Here is a 14,526-nt window from a genome sequence, read left to right as displayed (position 1 = left end):
TCATTTGCGATCTCCAAGCAGCTTTTTTACTCATTTCGCGGGCTTCCGCGTTTTGTTTTTGAGCGTCATCGGTCACGTGACCGAGAAGCGTGGCTTGACGCGAGTCAAGCGTGACACAGACGGATGTAACGGGGAATCCGTTAATTTTTCAAAATAAAACATTTCGTATTCCGAAATAAATAAAACGGAAATAAGGCAAGTTCTTTCTGTGCGGCCCGGTACCCAATGCCCTGCGGACCTGTACTGGTCCGCGGACCGGCGGTTGGGAACCCCTGGTTTAGGGTGACAAGGAGTTCAAGCTTACCCCAGTTGACATTGGACAAAAGGCAGACCGGACTGCCTTTTGCTATACAGTACAACAGACTGTTATACTGTACTTGGACTATGAGTCTGTCAGCCTCCAGTCTTATTTCTGCTCACAATATTCACATGAAGCTAGTAAACTTGATCCTCATTGTCATTATCTTACTCCGATTTATTGGATGTCAATGCTATGGATTGTTTTTAATGGATCCTTGGTTCTCTTATTTGGCTCAATGGCGTCCTCATAAATTCTCACATGCCCGGTAAATTCTTGACAGCCTCGATGTATTTTGTGGGTCACAGTTGCTATTATCAGTTTACATTTGGTATTTAAAAAAAACAACAAAAAACATCTTCAATTTTGTAAGCAATAAACTCTAAAATGTTTTGGTGACTATTCAACAATCATTTAGATTTAGATTAATCATGCAGAAACCGTTGTATAAATTAAATTTACATTCATCCATTTTGTACTTTGAAAATATAAGACGCAAATGTTTATGTAAATGCATCATGAAAACGTTTATTGGACCTTTTCCCATTGACAGCAAAGACATTGTGCCATTTAAATGGCACACAAACACACACAAATACATTAAAAAAACATTGAAAACAGGATTAGGTTATTTGCAATTGTATCGTTACTTTTAAGTGTTTCAGCATAGGATTCTTGCTCAAAGATTTCTTGTTTTACTACTCATCCGGAAAAAAAAAACAATTCTGTGAGAAAGGGATGAATTATTTGTCATTATTTCATTGAGGGTTGTTATTTGTTTTGGAGCAGTACAACTAAATATAATCAAGAGTCAATTTAGTGATGTCAAAAAAAAAAAAATCTAAACACAGCTCTCTATATTTCAATCAATCATCCCAAGATTCAACCAAACTGGACCATGGGGTGGTCCACCCAGCTTGGAAGGTTGGCTAGTTTCTCCTCAGTAGCCTTCTCGATGGGCCAGCTCCAGGCTTTAAAGAATCCACACAGGTTCATTCCCACAGTTTTGGAGAAAGTCTCTGCGTACAGGTTCATCTTGCCGCCGTTGTCCTTCGGATAATTAGTTATCTTGTGGTAAGCAGCAAATACCTTCTTGAAGGCATCCCATCCAAATCTCTCCTGGAGCTGCGTTAAAAGAGCACGTTTTGTTCATCAGCATCGATTCGAAATAAGGTGTAACGGGTGTGTTAAAGCCTCTCAGACACATCCGCTTTTTTTTTTTTATTATTTTGAGATGTACTCATATCTCAAAAGAATAAGAAAACTATACTAGGTCCATGTCTCTTTCCTGTCTCTCACCTGCAAGTATGTTTCAAGAGCCACCCACACCTCCCACTTGCTGAGTTGCCTGCCCCCTTTGACAAATTCCTCCAATCGACTCTTCCTTTTTGCTGAAGCGACATCGCCGTGAGCCTGTATTGAAAAACCACTGATGTGAATGTAAAATGACATAATCCAGGACCCAGTCCAGAGAAGAAAAATGAGTTCACCTTTTCCCTGTTGATCCCCAACACCTCCTCATGGATGTACACTGACCAAATGTTGCATGTACACTCTGTGGTGTGTGGCCGGAACTCCCAGCAATCTCTCTGCTGGTTGTGCCCGAGCTCGTGGACTGGGCCCCATAAGCCTTTAGTCTTGGCCTGCTCAAGGTTGACCAGTGCCTCTGCCGAGGCCTTGTGCATCATGACGGGGTAGCCGGCGTGCATCCAACCTGAAGAGTGACAAAAGCAATAACTGTCCATGATGTGCAATAATTCTAAATTCACTCATCAACATAAAGTTGTTTTTCCAAAATGCTTTTCACTCTGTTCCTGATTTAGGGCCTTGTGTTGTAGTAGTACGATAACGATAGGCTTTGGCTAGAATCCATAAAACTGTCAGTCATGCATGCAATGCCCCAAAGTGTTATAGAAGTGCAGTGCAAGTCTAGTGAAAGAGACACACTTCAACATTGATGGTGCCCGGCATACAGGACAATACGGACATACCATAAGAAATTTGTACATCTGTTACAAAGCGTTCTTTGCGGGGAAATTTGTGTGGCTTGGCAGCTAGGTCGGCAATGCCTTTCATGATTGAGTCCCAGAGCGCTGCCAGCAGATCTGGTCTTTCCAGATTCCTAATGGTATCGGATGGTACAGTGAGTACGATATTTTCAAACTCCAACTCTGCCCAAGGGGAAGGAGCTGTTCGCAGCATGGCCCAATCGGCGGGTGTTGTCATACCTGAAAAGAGCAGAGGGAGAAATAGTTTGCTTTCCAACTAGGCGGAGCATCATTTATGCTGTCAAAGCAGGCTCAGTCAAAGTGTCTAGTCAAAGTCTAGCGTCTAGTCAAAGTGTAAACAAGACATTTGCAAGGACTTGCAGAAGTTAACTCTAATGTACATACCAGGTGAGGCACACAGTTACCGCGAAACATACCGTTTCTCATTTGATTGGTTTAGACCCATGGCCGACAAGTGGTTTTTATTCTCACAGTAGAACATTTTCTCGCTCCAAAATGCCATTATTGAGTGTATGGCAAATAAATATTATCTCAGTGTCAATTGGAATGCCGTGTCATGCAAATGGCACCTGATCTAATTGAAATACAAAACATAATTTTTCTGGACATGAACGTTTTTCTCTACTTCAGTCTATAGATGGCAAATTACATCACGAAATGTTTTACTAACCGCATAAAGGACATACAAGTAAGGGAGGAAAAAAAAAGTGAAGTCAGACAAAACCAATGACATCATCCTCACCAGATTTATAATAAGGTGCCGGCACAGCTACCTGCACTATGACCTGTACCCCTCCCACTTGGGTTTTAGGTGGGGCCACCAAGTAGATGAGACCTCCCCACAAGTTCCACACCTGCATCATCTCACTGTCAATGGGAAATTGCTGATGAACATTGGGCGCTCTCTTCAGCTCCTCAGCCTTAAGATAGTCGGTTTGACAACCGATTTGGACCTGTTATGGAATAGAAACGATTTTTACAGACACCATTATGAAGCAACGTACGTTGAAATTCTTTCTGTAAATCTATCCATGGCAACACTTGTCATTATCAGGATTGGAGATGAGCCGGCGCTTATCCCAGCTGAAACGCAATAAATCTAAACAATAACAATTAGTTTGTGTTTATTCGTGCATCATACCTTCCATCCCTTGTTGACGATCTGCTCAGGCATTGCTATATAGGTTTTCATGCCTTGAGAAAGGTAGAGCCCGGTACTGACCCACTCTTCTCTGTCTAATGCATCAATAGAAACACGCAATCACGTCAATTTAATATAGCACTGAAGGTTGAACCTTTGAATGGTCAAACTAAAAAGGCCGTACCTGCTGTGTTGACATTCAAAGTGACCCTGTGATTATAGACGACGGGCAACAGGGGGTTCTCATTGATGAGGTAAGGCAACAGGCTGTCAGGATTGGGGCAAACCTTAAAGACCTCTGAACCCATGTTGAGCAGCAGATGGTCTTTGGGACTTTTCACTGGGCAGGTGTCACACACCTTGAAAAAGAAATGAATAAATAAATAACATTGGGGGCAGTGGTTAAACGCAGTTCATCCATTTACAGTATGTGATCAAATCTGTACATCAGGCAATATCAGCAATCAAAGACCTGACGGGTACACGGAGCTTTTCCTTAAGTTGTCTACCTACCTGAGGCATGCCCGATTTCTTCAGGACGTGCGTAAGGGTGGACAAGACCTGAGCGTATGAACAGCGATCATGGGCTTCCATTTTTAAGAAGGAGGCACAGTCCTTGCCAAACTTTTTAAGGCATTGCTCCTCGTTCTTGGTAAGATCCTCTCCCTCAGTTACATGAGCGGCAAAACGCTGTAGAAGGTGGCAGAAGTGGTAGCTGTCTTTGCCAGTCTGGCTGGGTACAGGAGCTTTGAAGAGACCGCCCCCAATGGTTTCAGGCAAAAGGCTCAGGCCCATTTTATTCAGGATCTTGTTCCCTGCAATTACAACCAGTTTCTATTAGGATGTTCAGAAATGATCATATATGTAGAGTACAACAACAGGAGCTAAAAAGAACCTCATCGCGCTTGTGGTACAGCGTAATACCTGCGAATTCTGTCAAGGGATTTCCGCCTTTGTGGGACTGTGCCCAGTACCAAGCATGGCCACCAATCAGCAGACCTCCTCCCTCTGCCACAAAGTTGTGGATTTCTTCTGCGTGTTTGTCACTGTATGCCGAACACACAAACACACTCAGGTCATTCCTGAAGTTGCTCTTCTCACACCTAAACCCAGATTTCTTGAGATTGTCGAGGGCTTTATGTTGCAGGACGCCCACAGTGCCACGTCGCCCCGCATCCAACCAGTGAAGAGCATTGGTCCAAAATGGGGCCAGCTCCTGCGGTACACCGAACAAAATTTGGCAGATCGACACACGGCTCTGTTTGAAATGATGCGTACTCATACACAAAAAGTGACATAATCAATGTTTATTAACGTTACCTCTCGATCCAGATATCCTTCATGGCTCACAACAATAACACGTCCAAGCCCATAATAGGTGCCTGCCAGAAATGGCCGTCTATCTTCTGTCATTCCGATAGGGAAGGCCAGTCGTCCATGAACCAGAATCTCAGAAGCAATCGCGCCGCCGGTAATGTCAAACTCAGATATTCCCTGAAGTAAGAATGTCAGGTCATCCTCAAACTCCTTGTCCAGTCTGCATTTTAAGAACAAAGAAACATTTCAGTGGACCACATTTGGCCTCTGACTGGCCCTCAGTTACCATGAAATGATTTGTCAGTAGTAGTCTGAGCTCTGTCTCTGAGAATAAGATGTTCTTTTGTATTTCACTTAGAAATGTAAACAGTAAAGATCAAGGATAATTTGACAGAGGTATGGAAATAATCATAATTGCAAAAGTATAATAAATTATGTAGACTGGAGAGGTCTAAAATATAATAATGCTAGTCATAATAATGCGAATCCACAAGCGATCCAGTCTCCAGTACATTTTACTATAAAATAATCTTAGGATTTACATACACCACACGCAACCATGAGGCTGGAATCTGAGGGTAGATGGGCAACAATTCAGCTTCACCCGGATGTTGAGAGAAGTAGATGCCGGTCACAGCAGACACTTTATTCCCTCCGAACCCAAGCAGTGCGTTCTCCTTTGGGTGGTCTGCGGCCCAACTCCAGGCATGCCCTCCAATCAACACCCCTCCGCCGTTTTTCAGAAATGCCACCAAGTCCTTCCCATCTGTATTCAGGCTTAAGGCGTCTGTCACATAAACACCAAGATTCAGATTCCTCTGGAATGCCTCCACAACTTCAGTTTGGATTCTGGATCTGTTGAGACTATCAGCCACTGCCTTCACACTCTTGTTGACCCCCACTGACAGGTTGCGTGAGCCATCTCCTTTCAGCCAAGTCACTGCGTTTTCTACCAGAGCAGGAAATGTTGTCAAGTACCCTTCATGTCCCAGGACCACGATTCTTCCTGAGCCGTACTGGGAGGCAGCCATCAGGACCTGGCCTTGGCTGTTCATCACCAAGGGAAATGAATGTTCTCCAGTCAGAAGGAGGGCACTGGGAACATAAGAGCCACGGAGGTCCAGCTCTCTCACACCACTCATCAGGGACAAAAATGCTCCCTCATTTTGACTTTTTTGGGTTGCCATGGTGTAAAGTGAATCTCTGCAATTAATTTCAGTCACAGAAAAAGTGAATTAAAAAAATGTTCTCATAGATTAAAGATATTGTTAAATCTTACATCACATCAACCACGAGCATTCCAGAAAAGTAATTTAGTAGTTCTCTCTCAAGTGACACCAAAGTCCACACACTCTCACAAAAAGTCATGTCCTTACCTGAGATCTTGCAGCTGAAGCCAAGGGGCTGAAAGTGTATCGGGCCACTGTACTTTATACTGAAGAAGTACAATAGAGGCGGGACGTCAGGGGCGAATAACCCACTCAGAGGCTTTTGACGAAGAGCAGGAGCAAACACAATTGGATGATAACATGTCTCTCAGCTGAAGATTCTTTGCGTTTTATCTTTTTCTCTTCCAGCGACACGCCCTGTTAAACCTGCTAATCCAGTTTTATTTTGATGTAAACCAGGTAAGGCAAATAAAGTAAGATCTCCCAAGGTTGGCCAACACCGCAGTCCAAACACAAATGCAGGATTTTTAAAAGCCCGGACTGCAATTAGCTCTCTATCTACACACAGTAGAGTCAAAACAGTTCATTATTACTTCACAAGTCAGGTAAATAAGGTGTGTGCAAGTGTTGTTGGTGTTATTTTAATGTCGCCCCGTCCAAACTGAAATTGCTATCAAGGTTAAACATTTGCAAGAAAAAAAAGAAACATGAAGCTACTCAAAACAGTACAGTATCTACTTACTTAGCTAACTGATTCCTCTTGTCTTGTTCATCTTCTTTTCCTCGTTAAAGAAAGTTAGGAAGGCCGTCATATTTAAGTGTCAGATAGCTCTCAACGGAAGAATCCACGCGCACTGAACAAAACTGTAACGTCGATGTCGTTTGACCAGAATTAAATATTTATAACAATGAATGCCACGCAAGAAAGAAAAAAAAAGACTGTAAACCAAACAGTTTATCTTAATTATGTTTTTCTTGGAATAGCTGAAACGCCAGCGTGGTCGGAACACAGCAACTCAACGCGTTTCAGGGTGGAACTATTATTGGGAAGGACCGATGAGACAAACAAGCACAGCCGACAATTCACACTCAAGTTCTGCTCAAAACAACCGACCGTTCTTCAAGTTTTGAATACAAATGTTGTCGTCGAGATCTTCGCCACTTTAGTCTTCATTTTTGGAGCTGCGTTGCTGAAATGTCGTGCGTTTTGGTTGGTTCATCTGGGGCTCAAATCCTTCTGGAGGATGGACGAGCCGTGTTGTTGGGTCGCGGACCCGATACCGGAGTCGTCGACAAAAAGTGCTCAAGACACCAAGGTGATTTTAACACTCGTGCGTTTCATGCTTTCTCTACATTGCTCTTCAAATGGATAATGTGTCGTGTTTCATAACGTTAATTGTGGTTGGCTTGAAGGCTACTGATCAACATTTAAAACAGCATTTAATTGGGACTAGAATTGTGTGTGGTGTTTTGGTTATTGTGTCAAACAGTACCACAAATTTGAATTTGTTTAAACACATGCGTTATGGTAGCCTGAACTGCAATTGAAAATATCACCGGCTTTCGTTAGTGTGATTGATTCTGCGTGGTTGACAGTCATGTTTCTTTCAGTGAAGGTGGTGGCTTGCTTTGCAGACCAGGATGTGGTTGTCACTCAGGTACGAAAACAAAACACTTTAGAGGCGGCAGTTGTAGCTTTGTTATTCTTGAAGTTCACCTCTCTTGTAAGACTGCAGCTCATTTTTATCTTCGCCTCAAGTATCATTGTGTCCAAACAAGTGGTGATATTGCACTGCCTTTATGTACCCTTAATTTTATACATTTGATGACTGAATAAAATCTATAACACCGATATTGGTATTCTTTCACAGTTGGGTCCCAATCCCAGTTTCCTGGAGAGTGAGAAGCTTAGCCGTGGCCAGTCTGGTAAACTCAGTCACGGTGGCACCCTCTACCTGGTCAACCATGAATACCCATTCAAAGTGTGCTTCACCTCGAGCTCAGCTGGACCTGCTTTCATTACGGTACAAGGAGAGCTCAACAATTCGAACAAAACAAAAAGTGGTAAGAATGGGAATGAAAAAAGTTCACCGTGGAGTCCACCTAAGCGCAGTATAAAGGATTTCTTTCCTACCTCTCCCATGAAGGTAAACTAATTTGTTTATTTTTTTTAACTGCATATTGGAGGCAGACTTGTGACTTTCATCTTTCTAGTCATCAAAAAGGCCGCTTAGCCCAGAGAAAGGGCATCCTGATGCGAAGCGCCAAAGAGGAAATGAGGCCTCGGGTGAATGGGATAGAGAGGAGGTGAGCGAAGATGAGAATGAGAAACGAGCAGAAGAAAAGCTCAGGCAGCTCCAGGAGTTGGCAGAGTCAGCCATGAACGAGAAACGGAAGAGGAGCCCAGCAGAAACCGGAGCCCAACCTACAATTTCTTCTTCCTCGGCCTGTGTAAAGAGCACTTGGCAGCAAATTGGCAACCTCATTCTTTATACTGCAGCAGGCGTCAGAGGGAGTGACAAGGTGGGCCCTGGTTGGATATGCCAACCTAAAAAATAAATAAATAAAAATAAAACATTTTTTACATTTAAGAGTACAACATTGGAATTATTTAACTGAATTAAAACATTTGAAATGCTATTTATTTGTTTGATTTTTTTTCAGCATGAAATGTTCACTTTATGTTGTCAAATTAGGTCGTTTCCTAGTTTCGTCCATCTGTCAAGACACGTGGTATCAAATGTTAGTGTAGGTGTTATTAATAATACTCATTTTGTTGCAATGTCTTCCTCTCCAGATTGCTGGGTTTGACATCGATGGCTGCATTATCACCACTAAATCAGGCAAAGTCTTTCCCACAGCACCGGATGACTGGAAGTATGTCTGTTTTCCTGAAGCCCCCCAAATTCTAAATGAATCTTCTAACATCCCAAGTGGATGATGTTTTGTCTTATTTCTGTGTATCATTGAACAGGATACTCTACCCTGAAATTCCGCCTCGGCTGGCCAGCTTAACCAAGAAAGGATACAAGGTAGGGGGAAGCAAAATGATTTTAACTTGACATATTGTTAGGGTATTAGCTATAGATAAACCACAGGCATTAAAACCTATTAAAACAGTAAGTTTTAGTGTTGGTTCCCCCTTGCCCCACCCATTTTCGTCTAGGTGGTGTTTTTCACCAACCAGATGGGGATCGCCAGAGGAAAACTGAGACCAGAAGTCTTCAAGTCGAAAGTGGAGGACATCCTCGCCACACTGGAGCTGCCTGTGCAGGTAAGGTTTCGATCCCTGGCTTTTGAACAGGCAGGACGAACAATACCCACAGACGTTCCACAACTGCGGCTGAAATGGTGCATGACCATTTGAGATTGAATTCAAACGCATGATCAAAAGATTCTGCACCAGTGCAAACAATACCCACAACGATCCATCCATCTTCTCATCCGTTTATTCTCACAAAGGTCGCGAGGCATGCTGGAGCCTATCCCGGCTGACTGCGGGTAATAGGCGGTGTTTTGGCAAGTTTTCAATCATACGCTGGTGAAGGAAAATTTCAACGCGCACTCGCCATTGGTTGAAGTTGTTGTTTGATAGGATTCGATGAAACTTGATGTTGATGGCAAAATTGTGTTGGTGGTGTCAAACAGTCAAGGGTTAATCTTAATCGTAGACATTTCAGTCCAAATGTCATGCCATGAAGTGAGGTTAAAAAAAAAGGGGGGGGGGGGGACTTGGTGTCTTTCAAACTTCAAAATCAAAATAATAAGCGTGTCTGCGGTAGTCTATACATTTTTCTTTTATCATTCCTTTATTGTTTGTGGGTTCGTGTCAGGTTCAATGCACGTCTGTATGTCATTTTCGCTTGCAAGGAGAATAGAAGAGGACTGTGCACAATTCTCTCAGCTATCCTCAGCAGCTAAGAATCTTTTATTTCCTCTAGAGATCCCTAGGTTACATGAAGGTGAGGCCTCTAAGGAGGAATTGGTGTCATCAGCAAACCGGCCACACCTTAAACTATTAAACCAAAATACATCATCGTTCTCATTCTAACACACACACCCACACCAAAATGCATATACCTGATATACACTTTTAATATGTCAATTCAGCATATCCTCAGAAATGCAGAAAGGGTCGCCTCTGGCAGTTTCCTCATATCTGATCGCCGACTGCAGATAACTTGAGACCAAGTGGAGATGAGCAGGTTTCGGTTCTCCTGCTTCTGACCTTTGCACTCAACATCACTCGCATAGCAGACTCCAACGTTTGATACTACATTCACGGCAACAACAAATGTAAAATAAAACACCATAAGTCATACTGAAATCACGTGTTCCCAATTTTATTCCTTCAGTTCGTGTGGTTGAAAACGGTATCTGACTAGCGTTCCCACACACCTGTGCAGAATTCATGATTGATATGAGCACACCTACTGATGGCATTATCAATTGCCCAAGTGGTGGTATTGCTGCCACATTGCATGACGCAGTACAAAAACCGCTCCAATAGGCGCGGTGCACTCTGAACTGGTTGCCAGCCAATCGCAGGGCACACATAGTCATACAACTACAGTATTCGTGCTCACACTCAAACCTAGCGACAATTTAGAGTGTTCAATCAGCCTGCCATGCATGTTTTTGGTATGTGGGAGGAAACCGGAGAAAACCCACGCAGGCACGGAGAGAACATGCAAACTCCACACAGGAAGCCCAGAGCTAGAATTGGACCCTGCACCTCTGCGCGAACCAGTCGACCACCATGCAGACCACCCACAATGATAAGAATAGTTACATTTATACATCTGGCAGTGTCAATCAAAACGAAGCATTATTTTTAAAGACTGAATGTTTCATATTGCCGATGTTGGTGAACACTTTAGATTGTACAAATGTACCTAATATTATTAACAATTGGTATACAGCCTTTACAGACCTCTTGATGAGATATACCTTGCTTGCACCAGTTTGAACTCGCTTTTGCACTCAATGATTTTCTTGGGGTTTTATTGGCCAGTAGATTGTGGAAAATACTTTTTGGATGTGGTTAATACTGAGAATCGTGTTACTGCATGTACGTTTTGGTTGGCAAATAAAGTAAAATGAGCTGTCTGAATGCATTATGGATTCAAAATTAGAGCGATGTTCTTGTTGGTCGTGCATTAAAATGTCAAATCAAGGCAAATTAAGCTTTGCCGTCAAATATGCTCAATGTGCAACATCATTTCTTTTTAGTGCCCACAAAGTTGATGTGTGAATTTTGGTCTGTTTCAAAGGTGTTTGTAGCAGCTGGTCCAGGAATCTACAGGAAGCCAGCAGTGGGAATGTGGAATCACCTGTGTGAAAAGGTACATGACAGTCAAGCTCAATCAGACGAAAAACTGAATTTGACACTAAAAGGATGTCTTGCAACAACTCAGATCAGTTTTGCGTGGTAATTTGAAACCATTCTATATACATAGCATGTACTCGTGTGTGGGTGTGCATTTTGAAGTTTGTTCTCTTTGTTATATTATTTCACTGTTTCCTGTATAGGCCAATGATGGCGTTCCTGTGGACAAGACACAAAGTTTTTATGTTGGAGGTGAGCCTGTATAGGATGTTTAATCCTTTAAATGCAACTAAGTTAGACTAGCATATAACAATCAACAAGACAGTGGCAGAATTGCATCCTGGAGCATATTCCAGCAGCCAAAGCTATCTTCTTATTTTTCCTTAAAGATGCTGCAGGTAGACCTGAGAACTGGGCTCCAGGGAAGAAGAAGAAGGACTTCTCCTGCAGTGACCGACTGGTTAGACCGCTTTGTACTCTGCATGTTTTGTTGTTGTTGTTTTTTTAATTAAAACAATTATTTTTCATGTCTGCAGTTTTCCCTGAACCTTAGCCTGCAGTTCCACACTCCAGAGGAGTACTTCCTGGGCTGGAAGAGCGCCCCTTATAGTCTACCACAATTTGACCCTGTGAGTGAAAATTATGCCTCGTCATCTTAAAAATGCGAAGATCGCCTACATGGCATGCAATACCAGATATATTGCACATATCCAAATTGTCAAGATTTGTTTGCAATTTGAAATATGCGTTTTAGAGAAAAGTGGACTCCGGCACCAGGCTATATGACCCGCCGTCTGCGTCTCTCACCTCGAGCACGACAGAGGTCATTGTGGCTGTGGGTTTCCCTGCATGTATGTAAATGCTGCAAATGTTTCTCTGTCTGTCGAGCCTGCATCAGTCAACGGCATCCTCCAAATCACATGGCTTTTTTTTTTTCCCCCCAGCGGGCAAGTCCACATTCTTCCACACCCATATCATCCCAAAGGGTTATGCATACATCAACAGGGTAAGTCGTCAGTGTGCCCCCTGCAAAATTCTAGACAATATCTATATCCCTCTCAGTGGTTATATAGCGTTGCAATGAAAATGATCCTCAAAACTCACTGCAAATTACATTTACAGGAGGTCCTCGATTCATGATACAGACAAACCTTTGAGATTCCGGTTTTATTGGATTTAACTGCAACATTTGATACAGTGGATCACAGTATTCTGTTGGCTCGTTTGCAGCACCTGGTGGCTATTGGCGGTAGCGCCCTTGAGTGGTTTAGGTCCTATTTAGCTGACGGAACCTTTTGTGTTAGCCTTGGTTGCTCTGAGGCACAAGTGTTCTTACTGTATCTGCTCCCATTGGGTTCCATCTGAAGGAAACATGGTATTTCCTTCCACTGCTCTGCTCAGATATACTGTATGTCCCACTGAGCAAAAAATACGCTTTCTCATTGAGACCACTTTTTTCCTGTACGGAGGAAATCAAGACCTGGATGGCACAAAATGTCTTGAATTTCAATGAAAAGAAGACAGAAGTGATGGTTTTTGGTTCCAGTGGCCCTTGTCCATCCCATCCGGCGGACTTGGGGCCCCCTGGCTCCTTATCTTAAGCCAACAGTCTCGAACTTGGGTCTTAAACTGGACAGTGTTTTTAAATTAGACCAGCAAATTAGCGCCATTGTGAAATGTGTGTGTGTGTCTTCTTCAGGACACGCTTGGTTCGTGGCAGAACTGTGTGGCAGCATGTAAGCGTGCTCTGCAGGAGGGCCGCAGCGTCGCCGTAGACAACACCAACCCAGACCTCGAGTCTCGCAAACGGTAGCCCACAACTTAGCTTTCTCACAATACTCTCTTCTCTTTATTACTGTAGACTACAATGTAAAGCATCCAGCAGCAAATTCAAAAGGTTCATACTTTTCTTCTATACTGGCTGCATCAGACTGCCGTTATCACTGGATGCCACGGTTAAATGAATCATTTGTGTTTATGTAAGCTCAGATTCCCTTTATCTTCTTCAGTTACGTGGATGTGGCCAAGGCCGCGGGTGTATCCTGTCGCTGTTTTCACTTCTCAGCCACTCTGGAACAAGCCAAACACAACAATAGAGTATGATTCACCTTTCCACAATGTCACATGTGTTCTGTTGATGAAACTGTTACATTTTCTTTCCTAATGCTTTGTTGTTACTGTTGTTACCAGTTCCGCGAGATGGTGCCCTCAGACAGCAAACATGACAAAGTCAGTGACATTGTTTTCCAAAGCTATAAGTGAGTAACACCAGACAAGAACAATAATCTTTATTTTCCCCTCTTTTATTCCAGCAGTGTGCGAGTCCTTTCTAATGAACTCTCTCTGTCTCTCTTGCTTTCCCTTGACGAACAGGAAACACTTTGTGGCACCTGCTCTCTCTGAGGGATTCTCCGAGATCCTCAGCATCCACTTTGTCCCTGACTTTAAAGACAGCCAATCAGAAGTCCTCTTCCGACAATTCTCTGAAGGCTGATGGTCCCAAACACATTTATGAACAATGAAAGAATAGGATTCTAAGCGGCTAAGATGTGAGTGGTGGTATTGTGCCAGAAAGCAAGACACAAAGAAAAAATGGCAAGGTTGAGTAAAGCAGAGTGTGCGGAATGAACACCTTCATATTGCAGTGCATTATTTGTTTGATAAAATACATGTCTTACAACCTGACTGTAAGAGCTTTGCTGTAATACTTTGACAATAAGTACAGTAGGGATGCAATTATTCTATCAATGGGCTATCAATGAATCTCAATTTTTTTTTCAATTAATCGCTCGTATGGGTTAACCGGACAGCTCTTTTCATATCTTGCTGGGGAATTGGCAAGTACGGATTTTGTTACCGTGATGCCTGTTGTACAAAATGTGGCTTCCGGCTTCTTTAAATGTATGCAATATTTGTTTCATTTGGATTAAATGTATGCATTGTTGAATAGCGTCCTGAACAATAAAACAAACGCACACATTCTATAAGGATGCATATTGTGTGTGATTCAATGGGGGTCATAACAAATGTAGTGAAATATATCCGCAGGTGGTTTGCCTTTTCTACTAGCACTTCTAATTTCACCATCGTGAATTAAATTTTAATCTAACAGATTACACGCGCTGTTGGCGGGAGTTTGCGCTTGTCATCTACAAAGGTTCACCCCCACTTGCCCCACTCTAAAATTTCAAATAGCGGGCGTTAAAATTGCGCGTCTACTCACTCATATTCGGCGCGCTGTTTGCAATAGCCGAAAATGGTGG

The 14,526-nt window shown here is 42.8% G+C and overlaps 2 protein-coding genes across 3 annotated transcripts; one reads left to right on the top strand and one right to left on the bottom strand.

Annotated features, from left to right (window-relative positions):
* Window positions 1-800: 800 nt before the first annotated feature.
* Window positions 801-6,888, bottom strand: LOC147197215 (TRPM8 channel-associated factor homolog). 2 transcript variants are annotated; one of them, XM_086126179.1, is made up of 13 exons: window positions 6,677-6,888; window positions 6,142-6,200; window positions 5,312-5,968; window positions 4,769-4,985; window positions 4,373-4,664; window positions 3,962-4,263; window positions 3,633-3,807; window positions 3,449-3,543; window positions 3,050-3,260; window positions 2,290-2,526; window positions 1,789-2,012; window positions 1,598-1,711; window positions 801-1,423 (listed from the first exon to the last, which is right to left on the bottom strand). In XM_086126179.1, the coding sequence occupies exons 3-13, from the start codon at window positions 5,950-5,952 to the stop codon at window positions 1,181-1,183; spliced, it is 2,751 nt and encodes a 916-aa protein (XP_085982305.1). In that variant the 5' UTR covers window positions 5,953-5,968; window positions 6,142-6,200; window positions 6,677-6,888; the 3' UTR covers window positions 801-1,180. The 2 variants fall into 2 exon arrangements, with proteins under 2 accessions (XP_085982305.1, XP_085982306.1); XM_086126180.1 differs by lacking the exons at window positions 6,142-6,200; window positions 6,677-6,888 and having other exon boundaries at window positions 5,312-5,552; window positions 5,744-5,892.
* On the top strand, window positions 6,274-14,250 carry pnkp (polynucleotide kinase 3'-phosphatase). Its single transcript, XM_086126186.1, has 18 exons — window positions 6,274-6,393; window positions 6,919-7,250; window positions 7,546-7,592; window positions 7,806-8,081; window positions 8,149-8,457; window positions 8,732-8,811; window positions 8,909-8,966; window positions 9,101-9,208; window positions 11,208-11,279; window positions 11,467-11,515; window positions 11,653-11,723; window positions 11,800-11,892; window positions 12,018-12,114; window positions 12,208-12,269; window positions 12,963-13,072; window positions 13,273-13,360; window positions 13,454-13,521; window positions 13,637-14,250. The coding sequence occupies exons 2-18, from the start codon at window positions 7,130-7,132 to the stop codon at window positions 13,755-13,757; spliced, it is 1,830 nt and encodes a 609-aa protein (XP_085982312.1). The 5' UTR covers window positions 6,274-6,393; window positions 6,919-7,129; the 3' UTR covers window positions 13,758-14,250.
* Window positions 14,251-14,526: the final 276 nt, after the last annotated feature.

Source organism: Hippocampus guttulatus, chromosome 12 (assembly GCF_054856545.1).
Source record: "Hippocampus guttulatus isolate MCC_2025c chromosome 12, RoL_Hgut_1.0, whole genome shotgun sequence".
NCBI lineage: Eukaryota > Metazoa > Chordata > Actinopteri > Syngnathiformes > Syngnathidae > Hippocampus > Hippocampus guttulatus.
Note: the sequence above shows the minus strand (reverse complement) of the source record. Positions and strands in the feature narration are given on the sequence as shown.